The sequence below is a fragment of the Pundamilia nyererei genome, unplaced genomic scaffold, assembly GCF_000239375.1.
Source record: "Pundamilia nyererei isolate P.nyererei 1_Seehausen unplaced genomic scaffold, PunNye1.0 scaffold00451, whole genome shotgun sequence".
Lineage (NCBI taxonomy): Eukaryota > Metazoa > Chordata > Actinopteri > Cichliformes > Cichlidae > Pundamilia > Pundamilia nyererei.
This window is the reverse complement of record NW_005187852.1, coordinates 180,916-201,473: the sequence shown is the minus strand read 5'-3', so window position 1 is coordinate 201,473 and position 20,558 is coordinate 180,916. Positions and strand designations below refer to the sequence as shown.

General features: G+C 41.7%; 1 protein-coding gene across 1 annotated transcript in view; it reads right to left on the bottom strand.

The window, feature by feature from the left end:
* col4a6 (collagen, type IV, alpha 6) overlaps positions 1-20,558 on the bottom strand; it is a 137,658-nt gene that overhangs the window by 8,832 nt on the left and 108,268 nt on the right. Inside the window, exons 13-32 of the mRNA XM_013916070.1 lie at positions 18,262-18,351; positions 14,858-14,911; positions 14,682-14,744; positions 14,488-14,532; positions 13,877-13,930; positions 12,946-13,012; positions 12,756-12,866; positions 12,528-12,668; positions 12,160-12,198; positions 11,169-11,264; positions 10,752-10,909; positions 10,418-10,600; positions 9,540-9,723; positions 6,692-6,763; positions 6,064-6,171; positions 4,418-4,636; positions 4,107-4,265; positions 3,662-3,670; positions 1,085-1,255; positions 201-344 (exon numbers count right to left, since the gene is read on the bottom strand). Of these exons, the coding sequence (XP_013771524.1) occupies positions 201-344; positions 1,085-1,255; positions 3,662-3,670; positions 4,107-4,265; positions 4,418-4,636; positions 6,064-6,171; positions 6,692-6,763; positions 9,540-9,723; positions 10,418-10,600; positions 10,752-10,909; positions 11,169-11,264; positions 12,160-12,198; positions 12,528-12,668; positions 12,756-12,866; positions 12,946-13,012; positions 13,877-13,930; positions 14,488-14,532; positions 14,682-14,744; positions 14,858-14,911; positions 18,262-18,351 (2,167 nt within the window). The remainder of the gene's footprint in view (positions 1-200; positions 345-1,084; positions 1,256-3,661; positions 3,671-4,106; positions 4,266-4,417; positions 4,637-6,063; positions 6,172-6,691; positions 6,764-9,539; positions 9,724-10,417; positions 10,601-10,751; positions 10,910-11,168; positions 11,265-12,159; positions 12,199-12,527; positions 12,669-12,755; positions 12,867-12,945; positions 13,013-13,876; positions 13,931-14,487; positions 14,533-14,681; positions 14,745-14,857; positions 14,912-18,261; positions 18,352-20,558) is intronic.

The following is a 20,558-nucleotide window of genomic DNA, read 5'->3' as shown; positions in this document are numbered from 1 at the left end:
CAGCAAGTGCCCTTTAGATGCTGTTGTGACAGAGCCAAGTATTAGGCGGGAACAAAACAAACAGTGGGGGAATTGTAGCCATGCGTAACCATGTCACGCAGTTTGCCTCATGATAATCTCAAGGAGTAGCATTAGCATTGCTAATTTATTCTTTTATTCGCCCAGGATCAGTACACTTATTCCTTTGGGGGATATTTTACCTTTAGTTCCAAAGAATCCAGGCGACCCAGGGCGTCCATTTGCTCCAGGCACGCCAGGCTGTCCTTTCACTCCGGGAAATCCTGAACTGCCAGGAGGTCCTGCAAATCCAGGGAAGCCCATCATTCCTTGGACGCCTCTGTCACCTGTGGAAATTAGCATAGTTAGTCACTATTATGATATCTGTAACAAAGCAGAATGGCAGTGACAATGTCAGTAATACTGGACGGGTAACTGAAACATATGAAGCAGAGAAAAAAAGTGAAATGTTTCCCCGTCATTGGTTGGCTTTATTGTGCTAATAAGAATTAAAATGAACTGAGAGGTCGTGCTTCCCTTAGGCAGCATCATTCAAGGGTACAGCACACATTTTCTTTGTTATTCAGATGGCACTCAGGTTTATCTATCCTCGAAGCCTGACGACACAAACCTGCAAAAGTGTGCGTTAAACGGCATGAATGTCTTACAGACATACAGACTTGATGACCTCTGACTTCTGATGAAACTGAGGTCATTGAACTTGGCCCTAAAAATCATGCAAACATATTGTCTAACCTAATTATCTGGGCTTCTACTAACACTGTGAGATATCTTGGAATTGTTTGACCAGATTTTGTAATTCATTGTTATCAGGCTGTCTTAAAAACTCCCTGAACAATCTTAATAAAGTAATCTTGTTCACCACCACACCATGGTCAGTACATTGCAGCACTGACCGTATTACTGATGTTCGTACAATGGTGATATGAATTCCCCAACCATGCCTTTTTAATGTGGGAGTCAACCAGTAGGATCACTCTGTCCATCATCATAGTCAGTAAAGTCATGATCAACATCTAACACGACACCACTAAAAATGACAAACAAAAAAACTACTTCTGCAGACCCTTTCTTCCTGGCGTTCCTGGTATTCCATCTATAGTCCCTGGTCCTGGTAAACCGGGGCGTCCCCTTGTTCCTGGTAACCCAGTAGCACCAGGTCGTCCGGGAGTTCCTTTCATCCCAGCAGGCCCTGGGAAACCTGGTTCTCCTCTTTCTCCTTTCCGACCAGGGAAACCTGCCAATAATGGAAGGAGAGACAGTGAGAAAAACAAAACACTGACAACAATCTGACATTCATATAGACACATGGAAAAAGGGCTGCTGGCTAATTATCTGGAAAAGCATGCAGTCTTCGGGTGCTTACCAGATTTTAAAATTACACAAATACAACCTCAAATGAACAACAACACATTTCATAATGTAGTCCAAAAGTCAATAGTAGTTAGCATCACCTTTAGCAACAATAACTTGATACTGTTCTGCATGATTTTATCAGTCACATCATTTTCTAATAATCTTGGCTCAGTATTCTTGACAGCGTTACTTCAGTTCATGAAGGTTTACAGAAATTAATTTATGCACAGCTGAACAGAGCATTTAAGTCATTGGTTCTGTTTCCATGTCTCCCCTGTGTCGATGCTCCATCACGCATGCTAACTTCTGTCTCCATGTTTATTCATCTGTTTCCCAGTCGTGTCTCTCGCTGCCTTGGTTCCCTGTGTTCAGTTAGTCCATGCTTTAGTGTGTGTCTCATGTTTCCTGTTTTATTTTGATAGTCTGTTGTCCTGTCAGTTTTGCTTCCTCCCTGTCTGTTATGTCTGATTAGTTCCAGCTGTGTTTCCCTCTGTTTCCCATCATCTCGTTATCCTCCGTGTAATTAGTCTGCTGCCTGTTTTTTCGTTACTTAGTAACGCAGTAACACAGTGAGCGTACGGTAAAGTAACAGTAATCTAATTACTTTTTTGTAGTAGTAATCCCTGACTTTTCTCTCTACTTGAAAAAGTAATCGGATTACATCACTTTTAACGCATTACTGCCCATCTCTGCTAATGACCTTTAACATTTAACATGACAACTGAGCCCTGTAGAGTCTGAGACGTACCTCTTGCACATTTTCACTGAGCATTGCAGGACTGATTGAGGGCGAATTTGCTGGTAGGACCGCTCCTACACTTTTTACGCAATGCTTCTTCTTTTTGCTTTTGTTTTTGTTTATTAAATACACAATGCAACATGTTTTGTAGTTCATCTGAGGCTGTGTTTGCCTAATTTTAAGACCTGCTAAGGACCAGACTATCTTTATTATGTTCTTATAGGTACAACCTTAGAATTTAAGAGGCTAATCTTTCATTTTGACCATAACTGTATCATAATATAATAATATGTATTATTATCTTTTGTATGATGAATACACTTACCTCCGAACAATCAGGTTTTAAGCTAGTTTTTCTATCTTTTAACACACATATTAAAGCAGCCTTGCAAACAGCAACAACAATGCCATCACACATTTCTTTACAATACTTCATTGCTGCGATTGGTCTGTAATTGCACCCAGATTGCAGATTTTGTTGCAGAGACATGAAAGCTCAGTGTGGCTAATTTTGATACTCACATTACAGGAGAACCAGCCGATTGGTAATCATACTGTTTCTGAGTGCAATTCCAGACTAGCAAGGTTAAGCCATCTAAAGCACACTAACTGCTACTGTTTACATTCTTAAAAAATGAACCCATTTTCAGCACATCTGTGCTGCAAAGTTGCAGCTTATCACTTTTTGATCAATGCAAGGATGCGCTGAAAATAAGAAGTCCTTTCAAGAGTGTAAAATAAAAAGCTTCTAGCTTTGAGTTAAACAGCGTTTGCCCCCAAATCTTCAATTTTCACACAAACCTGTTACAGTTAATTCATCAAACACATCTGGAACTGATTAGACAGAAACACTTAGTTCACAATGAGGTTAGTCGTTTCTGCAAGTAAGAACAGCAAACAGTGGTTTTCACATTTCCTGCGGAAATGCTTTGTTTACAGAACTGTTACAAAATATCCATCTGGTTCAGTCTTTCTGTGGGGTGTGATGATGTCATTTCCTTCTAGCATCATAGTTTTATGTACTTTAAAATAGTTAGTGATGCAAACACAGTCAAATGGCACGATTATGATGAAGCACCTCATCAAACATAGGCAAAAGTCATCGTCTCTTAGATAATGAGGTAACACTATATTTGGAGGAGGTAAGCTGCTCCACCCCCTCCCAAAAGACAAAAATAAATAAAGAACAAAAATAAAATTACATAAATTAATTAATATGCCATTCAATTAATCAAAAATAATTTGAAAATAATAAATAATATAGGCGTTAATGTTTTACTTTGCCTCTGTATTCATTCACCTTCATATTAATTACTTTCCTTTACCATCTTTTTTTTCCAGAGACGTGGTGTTACACCCCATACGAGACTCCACGACTGCACTGTGGAGATGGACATTTGTGTGCAGCGCAGATGAGAAATGAAGGCAGCAGTTCAAGTGTTTGTTCTAATACACCAACAGCAAGAGGATGGAGGAAATGCAAGCCAAGGGTGGCGCGGCTGGGAGGGAGGAGAGATGGACAATGGGACGAGGGAAAGAGTGTCTCACCTGGGCAGCCTATAACGAGTGACCCAACACCAACAAAAAAAGGATGGAGGGATGAGAGGATGGATGGAGATGATGATGGTGGTGGTGGTGTTGGGAAAAAAGATGAAAGTGACAAGGAGGAAGAACAGAGACATGGAAAAATACAACAATACAAAAACAAAGAGGGAGAAGACATTCTCGTGGGTGATGCAGTGTTTGATAAACAACACGATTCAAACGGGCAACTGTGATGATGGAGACTGTGAAAGAACGATGTGAACAAAAGAGGAATGAACCAGAGCTGGTGCAGGGATGAGAGGTGAAGGATTTCAGTAGAGATCACAACAAAGTCATATTTCACCTTCTTTTGCAATAATTCACACTAAGAATCTCTCAAAGGTACAAATTCGAGTGTAAAATGTGCAAAAAATATAACAAAACCCGCCAAATCATTTCTTTCTCTCACCTGGTGGTCCTCTCAGACCCTTACTACCATCAGGGCCAGGTGGACCAGGAATGCGACCATCTGGGTCACCTGGAAGCCCAGGAAGGCCAGGATTACCAGGAAAACCGTTAACTCCGCGTTCTCCTTTTCGACCAGGAGCACCAGGACGTCCATCAAACCCTTCAAGAACAGACTTTGTTTACAAAGTGTTGCTTGCAGAAGCATTTAAATGCTAAGTCAGCTGGCATTTGTTATTTCAGGACACCCATCGAATACTATGTTTTTATTTGTTTTTATTAAAATAAGTAACTGACTTAAATCCTGCTACCCACCAGGCATTCCGGGTCCTCCAGGTGTTCCCGGCTGGCCCTTGTCTCCAGGAATTCCTGGTAAACCGTTCTGACCAGGAAATCCAGGTGTAGCTCCTAGCACCTCTCCAGGCTGGCCCTTGGCTCCAGGACGGCCTCGGAGACCGTCCTTACCCCTGGGCCCATCAAAACTCTGCCCTGGGATACCTGGAATACCAGGGTCCCCTCTGGGTCCAGTGAAACCTGCAGGGAATGACATCCCGAGCAACGCATTAAAATGCACAACAGTGAAGTTGGTAGCACCCTCTCTATCACTCTCTCTGTGACAGGAAGTTGTAACCAACCAAGGTTAAGGACAGGAAACCGCCAAAGATCAAGGTTAACGATTAAATATCGATAGACTGAATGTGGGGGAAATTCAGAATTTTTGATTTCAGATGAAGTTCTGGGTGCACTCTGAATGTAAGCAGTTTATGTGAACAGATTTTTTGACAATTTGTCCCAGTTAATCAGTCTGCTATCACAAACAGATTGCATGTAATTACCACTTGATCCTATTTGATCACAAAGTGATAGCAGACTGACTGTCTTTTTGCCATTTTAACGCCATCTCGAAACACCAAGGTTGCTTTGAAGACATCACCTGCCCATGCGCATGGTTGTAGATGTGGCCCCTGCAACGCGAACATTTCAAGATCTCCACAATTAATTACTTTTTAACATGTTTATTGACATGTTTTAAACATGTCATTTTATTTACGGCACAGCCTCCAGTAACTGCCTAATCATAAATGCAGCACTAGAAGCAAAAGAAAAACCTGTCAGGGGCTGGGTCTGTGACCCGGTGTTTTGGGTTTATTTTGTATTTGTGATTTTATTATGTTAAGATTGAGATAATGTTAAGTTCTGGTGTTATTATTTAGTTGGGGTTTAGTTGAGTTTTATTCTAGTTTTTGTTCCATCTGTGTCTCCTGATTTACGAGTCGTTTCCTGTCCTCCCTGCAGTTGGTCTCGTCCTCTGTGTTTTCACTTTCCTTTATGCCAGTGCATTAGTCTCTCCCTTCTGATCCATGTTCTAATTGTCACCCTTGTGCTGTCGTGTCTATGCTCCATTATGTTTCCTGCTTGATTTTGTAAGTCTTGTTTCCATGTTCAGTGTGTTTAGTTTTGCTTCCCCTGTGGCGTCATGTTTATTTGTTTCAGCTGTGTTTCCCCAGCTGTTTCCACTTCCAGCATTACCCTTCGGTGTGTTTAAGTCGCCCATCTTCCTCTGTTGAGTGTCGGGCTGTTTGGTTGTCTTCATGTCAAAGTTTCCAACTGTCCGGGTTCATGTTCATGCTCGTACTCATTTTCATTTTCATGTTTTGATTATTTCACAGTTACATTTTTGCATGTTCGCATTCAGTTTCATGTCCTTGCCTCGTTCTTCTATTTCTTTTGTATCTTGTGTCTGCTTTTGGGTCCAATTCATAAACACACCAGCTATCCCTGCCATGTAATTGCATTATAAGAAGGCCTAAATCAGAGATTAGAGGATAATTAAATTAATTACACAATTCAATTCACAGTACAATAAAAAAAGACTTTGAGTTTCATTTGTAATTATTTGACTTTTGCATGTTATGTCTTATTGCAGTCTGGTACAGAGAAACCCCACCACGCAATTTTACCTTCAGGTCCACGCACGCCTCCGGTGCCGGGGTCTCCTCTTTCTCCTTTGGGGCCATCAAACCCTGGACGTCCAGAGGGCCCTTGCAGCCCTGGTTTACCTTTAAGACCTGGCAAAGAGGCACAATCATTCTGATGATTTGTTTCCCCAGTTTGTAAGCAATAGTCACAACAACATTACAAGCAGTAATACAGACAAAGTTGTTTCATAAAATTATTAATGAACATATTCATCTTATTTCTGTAAACACTGATTGAGAATCTTAATAGATCAACTACAAAACCTAGAGCCACAAAGTAAAATCATGCAATTTGCACCTGTATCTACAAATGAACAATGTGAAAGTGCATGCAAAGAGGACCTATTATGCTTTTCTCCATTTCCTGTTGTTCCATTGGTAGATTGGTGCATTAAACATGGGCAAAGTTTGAAATGTTGAGGTCATCTTGTGTAAAATTAAACTACTACGATCTATTCTTGGATCCGTGATGTCATAGAGAGGGATAGGCAGCCAATCAGAGAACATATGGTGTAAAGGTGTGTGTGTCTGTTTGTGCCTAACTGTGATCATCATAGAGTTTAAGGCTTTAAGGCTGTAAAATCACCATAAGACATCTGTTAAATCGTACCTGGTTGTCCAAGGAAACCGGAATCGCCTGGGTCTCCTGCCTCACCCGTAAATACGCAAGGCAGAGTTTGTCCTGGTAGCAGTCATACACAGGTTAGCATTCAGACTTCAAGCATTTGAATACACATTTAGAGTGAACACTTGGACACATAATAGCACATCTACAAATGTATACCTATTTATATATAAACACAGTTTTAGAGTTGTGTATTCTTTTCAACTAATCAAATCAGGGCAAAGAGTTGAAGTAGCGCAATGTAGCACAGGTCAAAATCACATGTTAAATACAAACAAAGTCTTCAGTATAGTGAAACATCAACTTTAACACCATTGTAGACATATGTGATAATGTATTATTAGAAATAACTGCAAGATAAACACAGTGACACAGTAAAATGTTGGATAATTATATTCAGTGAATGTTTTGTTGAGGTGCTGATTGTCTATCGCCTCCACTCATGCCAACAGAGACTTTTTGTGCAGGGAGTTAGAAGCAAATTCATTATATTAAGAAGATAATGGGAATTAGAAATCCAGTGCAGGTTTTGTGTTTCATTTCATTCATTAATTAAAAGCATTTAGCAGAGGCTTGGCTTGAAAACATGCGCAAGATTTCAGCAGCTTTGATTGGACGCCGAGCGCGTATAAACAGCCCTGAAGCTCGACAGTCAATCATTGACTGACTGGGCCTGAGTGGAAACCCTGAAGATGCAGGGAGCGAGAAGCTTCCATCGGCCTCGTCATGAACAAATGATTGACAGTTAGCCAGTAGTTTCCAGAGTGCACTATGTTTCCCATGATTAAAGGAGGCTGGGGCTTTTTCTGAAAAGACTTCCCTTATGAAACATTTATAAGCTGTAATAAGGCCTCAAACAATAGTCTGGGCTCCCAGACTGTGAAAAATATCTTTGACACAATGCTTTTTGACAGAGCTGCAGAAACACTGGAGTTTCTTAGGTGTTTACCAAGGGTCTACTAATATTACAAGGGCAGAATGATAAAAAGGATAAACATGGGCTATTTAGGAAAAATGCATAACCTGGCAACCCAAAGCTAATGAATGGCTTACATCCAGGCTATCACATCATTAACCCTCTGAGATCTAAGTCATCATCTGTGCCAAACCTAAGCTTAACTATAACCCCAAGCAATCAGAATCATTCTTTCTTTTTATGCTCAAATCTCGGCAATTAGGGAACAAAGACAACAACTTTTGTTTAACCAGATTATAGGCTTAGGTTTGGATTATGATCACAAGTTATTTTGTCTCCCTAAATATACTGAGTAATTTTTCCCTTTTCTATCTTCGAGGTCCTACAGGCTTGACTAAAGCAAAACCCATGGTTATATTTTTAATGGTCATCATTGATACCACGTCTTCTTTTCTCTCTGTTTTAGTTTCATGAATTATGACATTTACAGTTCTTTACACACTACTGCAATAACTTTGGACCCAACTGTTCGTGGGAGGTTTACTGGCCTAAAAAGTTTCTCTAGTTTCTGAAAGTCATATAATTGAAGCATCATTCATTGAATGTGGAATGCTCGTTTTTTGAAACCCATCGGACAGACCAAACAGGTTGCTTCCATTGTAAACAGCAGCAGCATATTCATCCACCAGCTGCTCGTCTGCCTGAAACTAACTCTAGAGGTTCTGTCGAAGGCTCACTAGCCTGGCTGGTGGATAAAAGAATCAGTTACCCACCCTGTCCCTCCTCGGTGTCATTAAGCCCTTCACAGATGCTTTCACCTGGATAGATACACATGCACAAAGGAGGTCAGAGAGACGAGGGGATGGATGGATGGGGGAGATAAAGACAGGTAGAGAGAGAGGGAGAGGCAGAAGGTGGCAGCATACAAAGCCAGTTAGGTTGATTTGCATGCCCCAATAAAGCCATTGAGTTGGGTTTTCATCACAACAGGTATCAGCAAATCAGCAATAAGTTCATTCAGTTCAGGCAAAAACAGGTTATTGCCGTCAACATGAGAGGAGAGAGAGGAAGGAGGGGCATCTGTGCGCCAGCGATGCATCCAAACACTTCGTTCTCTCTTAACTCCTACCAGCGACAATAACCTTCATATTAAAAGCAAAAATTAATCAGTCGTCATGGTATGAAAGCACACATTCATACTAAAGATGAGTGGCCAGCTGCTGCCGAAAGGTTTGTGTCATTTAGTCTCAGGAAGATGCGGGCGTCTGTTGCCGCCATCATTTTATATTCATTGTGGCTGTAGCAAAAAACTGAAAAGTGTAGCTAGAAGCTGACTGTTGATAAGCTAAAAAAAAAAAAGATTTGCAAAGGAAAAAACACACAAAAACGATGTTTTGGTTTGGTTATGTAAATTTAGTTTAGCAGCAGATTTTTGGGTAAAAAGCCAGACATGGCAAACATCAAACTTCTCACCTGTTCTGAGACTAAACAAGCACAGTCGTTTTAGCTTAATCAGCAAATACATCATCATCATTAAGCATCAATCATTCCATTAAGGAAGCAGTTTATAGATTGTTGGCTGCAGGTGAAGTGTGTAAGTACATTAATGGAGACCGTTAATCATTTCGTTAATCGTTTGCTGCTGCAGCCGAGGAAACACGGAGAGCAGGAAGCTGCTTTGGAAGAGGAAATCTAACAAGAGCCACAAGCTCTGTCCAAGTCCTGGACAGGCTGCCTCACAGAGGTCTTATAATGATCTAGCATGTGAGGACGATAACTGTTGTGTGCTGAAGATGGACAGTGATGGGATGAGGTGGTGTGGATATCGCCCTGTGGAAGAGGACTGTATGACACACATTCACATATTTTATGTCATTCTCTGTCTCACGGACACACACTCAAAACACCATTATTTACCTTTCTCTCCAGGTGAACCCGGTATACCTGGAGAACCAGGTATACCGGGTTCTCCAGGGTCTCCACGCAAGCCGGGTGCTCCATCATAGCCAATGCCCGGCTCACCAGGGCCTCCAGGACGTCCCTTAGAACCTGGAAACCCTTGAAATCCTTTTTCTCCCCTTGAGCCGATGCCTGCATCACCCTAGAGAGGAGAGGAGAGGAGAGGAGAGGAGAGGAGAGGAGAGGAGAGGAGAGGAGAGGAAAGGAAAGGAAAGGAGAGGAAAGGAGAGGAAAGGAAAGAAGGCAAAGGAAAGAAAAGAAAAGAAAAGAAAAGAAAAGAAAAGAAAGGAAGGAAAGGTGAGAAGTGGAAGAGGGAATGGAAAATAAGGAAACAGGAAAGAGGATAGGCCATTAAAGGAAAGAGAAAACCAGGAAGAAGGAGAAAAGGAAAGTTAGAGGAAATATAAGAAAAAGAAAGTAAAGAAAGCAAAAAAGGGAAAGCAAAGAAGGTGAGTGGTAGAAAATATGAGTAAAACAAAAGAAGGATAATGAAAAGGTGGGAGAGAGAACAGGAGACAAAAGAAAATAAAAGGAAGGAAAAGAGAAAAAGGAAGGAAAGAGATGAGAATATACAAAATAAAAGGGGAAGAACAGAAAGGCACAGAAATTATACAGGAGAAGAAATGAAATAAGGGAATGAGATGAAAAGACAGCAAAGAAGCGAGAGACGAAAAACAAAAGAAGAAGAAAGGGGAAAAAACGAAATGAAAGGACAGAAAATATATGAGAGGAAAGAGGAAACAATGATCCTCATTTGGACGTCTTTTTAAAAACGTATTAAATGAAAATCTTTCTGAAGATGAACTAATATGTAAACTGTGTTTCGAAGGACTCACTGGGGGTCCAGGAAATCCAGGGAAGCCAGGCAGCCCGTCTCTTCCAGGATTTCCTGTTTCACCTGTAGGTCCTCTGGGTCCAGGATCTCCTATGGCTCCCTTCAACCCCAGATTTAGGGTGGGGTAATATGGAGCCCCCTTCTCTCCCTTACGCCCGGGGAAGCCCCGCTGACCAGGAGGACCCTGCAGAGATACAGAAATGTGAAACTTCAGAAACTGGTATGCATGCATTTAAATTACTTATCATTACGATTAATACGATGATGATGATGATGATGATTATTATTATTAATAATTCCCATTCAAGTCATATCAAGGGCAGAGTTTTGCTTACACTAGGTCCTGGACGATCACTGAAGCCTAGTGAACCGGGGTCTCCAAGAAAACCCTTCACCCCAGGCAGGCCAGGACTGCCATTGGTTCCTGGACGTCCAGGTGGTCCATCTAACCCCGAGAAGTCTCCTCCAGAACATCTGCAGTCACCAGGGTCGCCTGCAGGACGGCAGGATTAAGAATTGTAGATTGTCGCACTTTTGCTTCCATTTCCAGTAGTTGTGTTTTAGTTTCCTTGGATACCAATGCTTCGTATTTGTATTTTGCTGCTTGCTTTTCATGTGTGGGTAAACTCCTCACTCACCTCTTCACTTCTCGGCAACAATTTTGACTCATTTTGAAAAACGCTATGATTTAAATATATTTTTTGCGAGAAACAAATCATTTCATTTCATGAAGTCTGCACATCTGTGTGTACCTCTAAACCCTTTGGCACCAATGTTTCCTGGAAATCCTGTGGGACCAGGCGGCCCGGGGCCTCCAGGGGGAGCAGTTGGTAGACCTTCAGAGTCACCTGCACAAACACACACGCAAAGCTACCCATTAGAGGTTACACTGACCGCAAAGTAGTTTTAAAAGTCACAAATTGTTACTTTAAGATTTTACACAAACACTTTATACTTGTTTAAGTTTCTTGAACTGATTTATTGCTTTTCCTTTTGAAACCAAGCTTTCAATAACCGGAAAAGGAATTACTCAAGCCAGCAGAGCGGAAGTGCGGCTCGAAGCCACAGTTTAAAATCAGGTTAGTTTGCTTTGTTTGGTTTCCAGATTTGACAAAAGATTTAAGCTGCTGTTGCAAGATGAGAGGCTTATTTTTTGTCATCTTAAAATGTAAAACAACATGAACCCCTTCAGTGATTTTACATCGACCGTCATGGTTAAGAGCTACTCACCAGAAGCAGCATGCACAGCCTGTTGCAGTTCGGAGCCTTACCCCGGCAACGAAAATACCCAAACACAGTCATCTTCCATGCCAGTGAAATCATCTTTTGGATGTTTTTCCAATGATTTCCTTCCAGTATGTTTCACAGACTGTTTCTTCCTGTGTTTCCATGTGTTTGTTTTAGAAATAAACAGTCATTAAAGAAATCTTTTGCTAGCAAGCGTTAATGTCCACGTGAGATCTGTGAATTACGTTCACAGCAGGCGACACCTTGTCACCAGAGATGAGAGAAGCAGCTTGGATCAGTAGAGAGAGCCTCTCATATCCAAGACTGAAGCTGGCTACACTCTATACTAACAACCGCTCCCTCCACAGCACAGAAGTGATCAAATAAAGCATTGTGGCAGCTAGATGCTGGCTGTGAAAGTTGAGTCTGCGGTTTTGAATTTCACTTTGGCAGCGTGATTGTTGCTGGCGAGTTTCAAAGAAATATGGCTGCCTTTGGGATACCTGTAGGACTGACCTGTATCAGGATAGATGTAGCAGGGCTCAGCGTTTGTGCCTTGAAGGACAGCAAAGTCAGTCAGCTGTTATATTTGAAAGTGTTTCTATGTCTTGTCTTTCACTTCTACCGAGTAGTTGAATTTTATTGTGTTTAAGATGTAAAAACCTATTTTTTATATACTGAAAAATATTTTGCTTCAATCCCCGTAACCCCAACAGTAACAGAAACTGAGCACAACTTACACAACAGTCAAAGCTCAAACATGTATAAGAAAATTAGGAGGAAAATAAAAATAAAGCTGTACTTTCAAATATTCGGTTTCTACTTCTGCTTGCCTGAGAGGGAAGGACCACAGAGCTTTATCTGCTGTTTTTGTGTAAATGTACCTGGAGGGCCTTGAGGTCCAGGAAGGCCACTGGGTCCTGGGGGCCCAGGGAGTCCTGGGAAACCTTCAAAACCAGTGGGCCGTAAGCCGGGGTCACCCACTTCTCCTTTTACACCTTTGGGCCCAGGAGGACCTCGAAGACCTGTGTGCACAGACAGCTTCTGTTGTCTAAAGATCATTACTGATGGTGGTTAATCCTCCGTGATCAGTGTGAATTTGTGTGTATTACCTGGACCAAAACGATCAGGTCCTGGTTGGCCGGGAGGTCCTGGAAAGCCTTGAGGCCCCTGGTCACCCTGGGGTCCTGGAAAGCCACGTAAACCCGAGTCCCCTGGAGGTCCTGCAACCAATCACATAAGAGGTGGTTAAAGGGCCGGTGGTTCACAGGAACACATGTAAAAAAAACCTCAAGGTGTTACCTTGAATAGCATAACCCCCATTAACAAAAGAGCTAGGTCCTGGGGGTCCGGGGTCTCCCTGGTCTCCCTACAAGATGCACCCAAAAAACAGATTAGAGCAGAAATATTGATGGTATCATCTCTCTAAACCAACATATAGATAAGTAACCATTTTCAGTTAGCTAACCATAAAACCCAGAGGGTGCATCTGAAAATGTGTCATTGTGGCAGAGTGATATTAACATTTTGTGCTTTCAGTGATGCTCGTTTGCTCTTCTGGCTGTAATGAGCGGTTGTTGAGTTACTGCCTTCTTCTCAGCTCAGAGTAGTCAAGCCGCTCTCCTTTGATATTAACAAGGCACCTTCACCCACCTTGCTTCCTCATTCTTTGCTCGGTTTGAACCTCAGCAGGTCATCTTGACCATGTCAACATGTCCAAATACGACTGCTGCCATATTATCAGCTGATTAGATATATGTTACCAAGAAGTCAAAAGGGTTTAATGAAATGACCTGTAACTGCTAAGCTAGGATAGTGTCTATAAATGAAGATCCGTGATTAGGCAATTTAATTATTGTTAATGTTTTATATTAAAAAATATCCGCTTTTACAAGTCGTCATTACCTCTGTAACAAGAGTAGTATATGTGACAGATAGAGCAATAAAAATTGCTACCGTCAGTGTGAGCACAGTAGCCCCATCTGCTGGTGAAATAGCAGAGAAGCTTAATACAAACTTTGCCCTTTCAGCTGCTGCCTTTATGCCTACGGCGTGTGGATCTGATATATTGTGGTGTTATAAATTCACAGGTTCACTACAAATGATATAAAAGTTCTTTTTAGTAAGAAATGTTGATGTCTCTTTATAATAATTAGGATATAGGAAAACACAGCTGTAAGAAAATACCCCTGACTTGTACCATACATCTGCTTTAGAGGAACAGTGATTCTACCTTGAATCCTGGGTATGCCGATGAGCCTGGGGTGCCTGGACGTCCTTTGGGTCCCTGGGTGGAAGAAGAAAAATGAATCTAAATTGAACATACTGTACAGGTTTAAAGACTAATGGCTATCATGCCGTGCAGCAGGGGTGTCTGTGTTGACAATAATATATATATTTTGTCATGAGTTAGGAAATAAGAGGATGCAGTAACTCCTGAGTTTCCTATAGATATTATGAGGTTATCTGAAGTGTACTTCGAAGTATGTACTGTATTTTTTCTTGGTTTTTGGGGGACTTTTTGGTTGTGAATGCACATGAATATGATTCTTAACATGGAGTAAGGGCAACAAATGTGTTGCTCTTTTTTTCTATGATTTAAGACCATCAACTACATTTTTACATGAAACCCCAATTCACTAAATAAAGGTAAAATTATATTTGATCCATATAGTAGATGGATCTCGTCTTCTATGTAGGACCATGTGTCTAATATAAGAGGATAACTGTGGGGATGAAGGCAAAGAAACAATTACTTTCACCTGTAAGCCAGCTGAGTATTTTCTGTGGCTCATAATTAATGTGAGAACTATTACTCTGTGCTTACAGTCTTACAAACCCTACCTGCAGTCCTGGAACACCGGGCGGTCCGTTAAACCCTGGAGCCCCCTGCTTGGCAGAAACACAAACAACACCCACCACAGAAGAAGAGGAAATGGTGAGAGGAGTTCCCCTCACAAAGGGAAATAAGGAAGGAATTTCAAACAGTAATGTCACTAAATGCACTTTAACTGAAGCCAAAAAGCACAGAGTCTTACTCTGCTCCCGGGGTATCCAGGAATGCCCTTTTCTCCATATTCTCCAGGATAGCCAAAGGGTCGCTGTGATTCAGCGACAAAAAGGAAGGTCTCCTGAATCACAATTTCTCCTAAAATGCATCTTGCATGGTGGGCATGAAATAAAAAATAAACAAGCAAACTGTTTGAATACTTACAGGTAGGCCGGGTATTCCAGGGTATCCTTTAGTTCCCTTTGGACCGGGGTCACCCTTTGAGAGAGGCAACGAGAGAGCAAAGTAAACAACAGCAAAAAATCCATCCTTGTTACGCACTCCATCCCCATTTGTTTTTCATTCATTGCCTTTAATAAATCATGGATCCTGTTCACGTGTGGTTTCTTCTTTGCGCGGTAGAGCTTTAACTGGCATTTTGTGGATGAATTTGTGGAAGTGTTCCTGAGCCCATGGAATGATTTCCATGAGTGAATCATTCCTGTTTTTAATGCCGCGCCGTCTGAGCACCCAGAGATCACAGACAACCAATAGGAATCTTTGGATTCCCCCAGATTCTCCAAATCTTTTGATATTATGCGCTGTAGATGACGACATATTTTAAGTATTAATAATTTGATATTGAAGCACATTATTCTGAAATTATTCGACAATTTGCAAATTGTTGAACCTCTGCCCTGCATTACTTCTGAGAGGCTCTTTTTATATCCAGTCATGTGACTCACCTTTGGCCAGTTAACCATTTTTCTTAAAATTACGCATTTTCTCAGCTATTCATAAAATATTTGCAAATCATTGCATTCAGTTCTTATCTAGAGCACATTTAAAGCGTCACAATTTGGGGGATAAGTGGGTTTTGTATTTAATTGTGCTAAAATCAGGATCGTCTGCGACAGTCATAGTTTGCTGGACAGTCAAGTAGACGTACTCCTCTTGTTGAAATGCATGCAGCACTGTTGTGCCTCAAGTCTGTTGCATGTAATTTAATAACAGTGACTGTTAGTGCCTCCCTAATTTACAGTTTTGATGAAGTGGAATTAAAGACGTCATTTTTCCACATCTTTTCCTTCCATTTGTCTCTTGTTCACGTAGCCTGAGGTTTATTATTTGACCTTCCAGCTGTGAAACCTTTACTGACTCAGGCATGCAAAAGGTCTTATAAAAGTCTGGAGATCACTGAGGTCTCGGAGCAAGAGCTACCAAAAGAAAGGATTGTCATTATCGTGACGTATGTGGCGTTTTTCCATCGCTGTGCGGCTGTGATCTGATTTAATCCTGCTTCAGTCTGATAAAAACAACACCTTGCTAAGAAAACGGTCTCATGCAGCTCGTCTTTTAACAGCTTAATGTGGCTGCTGCTGTCTGCTTAGACCCTAAAGCACTAACATGGGGTGATTTCACCCACACGGTGAGTAAATATCACTCAGTGGTATTTCCCAAAAGGTATATGGTCAGCTGGTCACCTTCACCCTTCCAATTTTTTGTTTATCTATCCTACTGTTTTCAGTGATGCAGGGAGTCTGTCACCTCCCTGGAAAAATATCACATTTCCCAGGAAAAAGTTTCCATTTTTCTTTTATTTTTGTAGATTTTTTTCTCTTTGATACCTTTTTTTGTAGAGATAAAAGAAGAGTCCTTTTTGCCGTGCATTTTTCTACTTTAATACGTTTTGGGAAGCATGTTTTAACTGATCTATTATATCAGGGGAAATGTTCCCTGACATTAGCGATAGCGTTACAAAACTAGATGTTAGTGTTGTGAATGCGTTCAATATAAAGCTGCAGCATTAGCATAGTGTCGGTTTTTAACTTTCTGAGTGGCCATAGGCTCAGAAACTATTCTGCTCGCCTCTACAAACAGAAGTTAGATGCATTCGCACAAAGTCTTGGTAAAGGACAGGAAGCTTTTTGCTTGTGTTTATATTGATCAGCCACGCTGGAGCGTGCTTTGGTTGCATGAAGCAAAAACAATATGTGTTGGGCAAATAGAGAGCTCGCTTTTCAAGAAATCTGCTAGATGACCATCGCTGTCATGTGGCAATAATTAAAAATCTACTTTTCCCAGTGACACATGGACATAACAGGAAGTCTTGGTTTGGATGTGTCGGTTACACCAAAGGAAAATGTCAGTTTCTCTCATTCATAAAGCAGTGAACCTGGGAGAAAAGTATGTAAGTAAGTGAAGCATACAAGTTTACCAACACATGATGGTGTCGATCACTTTCAGGCTGTTGCCACCATTAAAATGACTTTTTTATGTTTGAAACTGATTTTTTTGTGACAGTGAAATAAAACGCTTGTGTTTCCCAACAAACCTGCATTCCTTTGTCTCCTTTGGGAAAACCCACAAACTCCACAACGCCATTGATCATTGGCTGGCCGGGGTCACCAGGCAAGCCCATGTCGCCCTGGATGCGGTGACCAAGGAAGAAAGAACTGTTTACGCTGACGAAGCGCGGGAAAAAGCAACCCCAGCTTTTGGAACGTTTAGGGGAAGAGAGGGCAGACTGTGGACTGGAGGATGGACGGCATGAGGCCACGCAGGAAGCGGCTGAAGAGAGCGCAGGCCGAGGAGAGGAGCGAGGAGCTTTATGGATGAGGATGAAGAGAGGCTGGTGTTTGTTGTTTCTTTACAACTTTAATCCTACTTACAGAAACTTTGAAGGAGGTTCAGACAGTAATAGTCAGATTCAATTTTAAGTTTTTTTTAAACTAATTATAAACAGATTTGATTTCTTTCTCTCCTCATGTTTCCAAAATTGTCTGTACTCAAGATGTGTCAGTCTGTGTCATGTGTTTGAAAGCTACCAAAAAATTTAGGATCAATAGTTTGAACTTGAAAGCTCAGACATGCTGAGTTGATAACAGTTTATAAAAGTTTATAACAGAAACTTTTCACTAGGGTCCATTTTGCCGTCTTCACTAGACTGCAGTTTAATGCATAAACGTTATAAGCCTCAAACACATTGCACAATGACAACACATCCCAAGGAAGAAAAACTATTTTATCCAAACACCTTTCACAATAAAAGCTTCCTGGTTTTGGTGCAGAGCAATTTTTTACTGAACCTAAACTCAGTGGTTTTCCAGCAGTTAATGATTCAGCACCTTTAATGCCATAGTCTGTCTCTCACACTCACAGTCTGCAGCATCTGTGTTGCTTTCATTACTTTTATTACAGCTGTAAAACAAATATGGGATAAATACTGTATTTCTTAAATGATCTTAATAAAAAAATTCAGGTTGGCTGAAAAATGTAAATGATTTTTTCTCCAAATTCTGATTAAAGATGCACGACTGCTGCTCTCTGTGAGTCTGGACAGTGATGACCGACCTCTCCTCCACCTCTCCCCGTGTCTCCTCACGTCCTCCCTCGGCTCCTTGTTTCCTCCCTCCAGCACGTCCTCCTCTCTGAGGTTTGTAAGGTTTGCTGCAATCACTGCTCCTCTTCTTTATTAGACCTTTGACCTGCCTACTGCTGCATCGTTGCACTTCTTTCTTTTGGTTACTTTCTGCAGTGAAACCCCCACCACATCCTTGCGTGTGTTTTTGTGTGTCTGTTGTGTTAGCTCAAAAACCTTCGCTCCTTCCCTTCCTTTGCTGTGTTACCTTATCTCCTTTGTAGATAGTGAGTGTTTTTGGGCCGCTTAGCGACGTGTCGCCGGGACTACCCCTGGGTCCGGGAAGACCCACGTCACCCTAGAGTCCGAAATACACACGAAACACACTGTTAGCCAATCAGGAGACGCAAAGAGCAGAGGAGGGGAATGAAGGAAGGAAGGAGAGAAGGGGAGAGGAAAAGGAGAGAATGGGAGGATTATTTTACTGAAGCAAAGGTGAGAAAATAGCATCAGCACCTTGAAAAATCACATTAAATTATATTCACTGAACAGAGCAGATCTGGACTCTCAGTACAGTGTGAAGCAGAGCTGATCAGATGCAACTAATGTTAATCAAAGTTAATCTAACCTGCTGTTATGCATATAAATGTGCACACAGTCGATAAGGGACATCAGTCCTTATATTGAAAGTAGATCTTTTTAAAGCTTCTTTAGGCGAGAAGGTGACACCTGCACACTCTGTACGCTGTACAACATGAGGTGTATCACTCCTCTGGTTTTCCACCTGGAGACAGCGTTTACCCTACAGTCTGTCTTTGGTGGCAGCTGTGACATTTAGCTGTCGCCTCATTGCTCTGACACACAAAATAATTGTCTAATTTTATCCATTCTGGACTTTCACAATGAAAACCTTAAAGTCTTCAGCTCGACCTCCTGTTCTTTTGTCTTCGAACCATACGCCATTTCAGGTCTCACTAACATTTTTTAAATCTTCTCTTTCCCACTTGCGGTTATCCTTCTGTCACAAATCACCTCTGACACTCGGCTCCACCCACTCCCACTTGACTGCACTCTCTTTTCTACCTCTCTTGTGCACTGCTCCTTGATTGAATGCTTGACCTCAGGTACCTTGACCACCTTTGCTTCTTGCATGTTCACCTTTCCACCTGTCTCCCTCTCATTCTGTCCTGCTTATACTGACTTGCCCTTTTCTCCCCAGAGCAGACCTCCACCTGCTCCCGACTCTCACTACAGATCACAGTGTCATCTGCAAACATTGTAGTCCGCAGAAACTGCTGCCTTACAGTTGGACTCTTTTCTGTCATATAAATTTACTGCATTTTTTAAAAAAATGGTGACGCTGGTGGAGCAAAAGAAAAAGGAGGCAAAAAAAGAGGGTAAAATATAAATATAAGGCTCAAAAACAGATTAGAGAAGGTAAAGGAATAATAGCTGTGATAGATAAAAAAGAAGAAAGCTTAGTGACACTTTATATATTATAGTCAGTGTATAAAAATTCAAGGCCAGAATTAAAGAGAAATACACATGCTGCACATTTTTTTACTGAAAAAAGGTGTAATTCAATCCTAAAAGTGCATTTCACCAGGCTGGAGAAGATCCAGCTGTTTCCACATTCACTTCATCCCTGTTTTTATCCTTGCTCAGTCGCTACGGGTTTTGGTTGATCACAGCATGCATGCAGTGTGTGAGGAAGATGATTGTTAGTAGCACCTGTGCCATTTGTGCAAACGGTATGGGCGGGTGTGTGGATTGATGAGCGGGTGGTGAATAAGAAGTCAAGGAGTGGGAGAATGACCTACAAGTCTCAGCAATCATCACCAGAGGCCTGATGTGGTCAAGATGGGTAAATAAAATCATACAGGAAGCAGGAGCGAGTGGTTGCAGCACCCAGTTACAGCCCACAGGTTACAGTCCTCCAGAGTGACAACTCAGAAATTTCAACTGGTAAAAGTCCAGGGTGGGATAGACTCACATAAAGTCAGCTGGGATTAGCTCCAGCCCACTCGCAAATCTGAACTGGAGAGGTGTTTTTGAAACTGGATGGATGGGACGAATTTTGGGTGAATTATGGTGAGAAATCTCTGAGCTGTCATTCAACAATAAAGAAATCAGTCCGTGAGGCCACTGGACATCGGACAAACTCCCCGATCTAAAGAAAAGAAAAGAAATTGCCAAAATAATTGAACTTGGAGTTGAGCTGGTCAGGATTAAGCTGAGCGATCTGTCTCAGGGAGTCTGCGTTTGTCTCAGCGGCAGCACGGATCACATGAAGAACAAACCAGACCGAAACAAGCAGAGGCTCATGTGATTGTTTTTATCATTCAGGAAACAGATGCAAAAATCAGTCCAACACATGTGTCAAGAAGAGGATGGAGAGAGGAGGAAGGTGGAGGGATGTTGGAACGGGTGGGGTTAAAAGGAGAAGGAGGGAGGGATGCAATGGACGGAAGAAGAGCAGGCTGTGCCACCACCACAATGTTAACATGCACGGCATTAAATCAATGAACTTTAGTGTCATTCGAGCCGACACACACGCACACACGC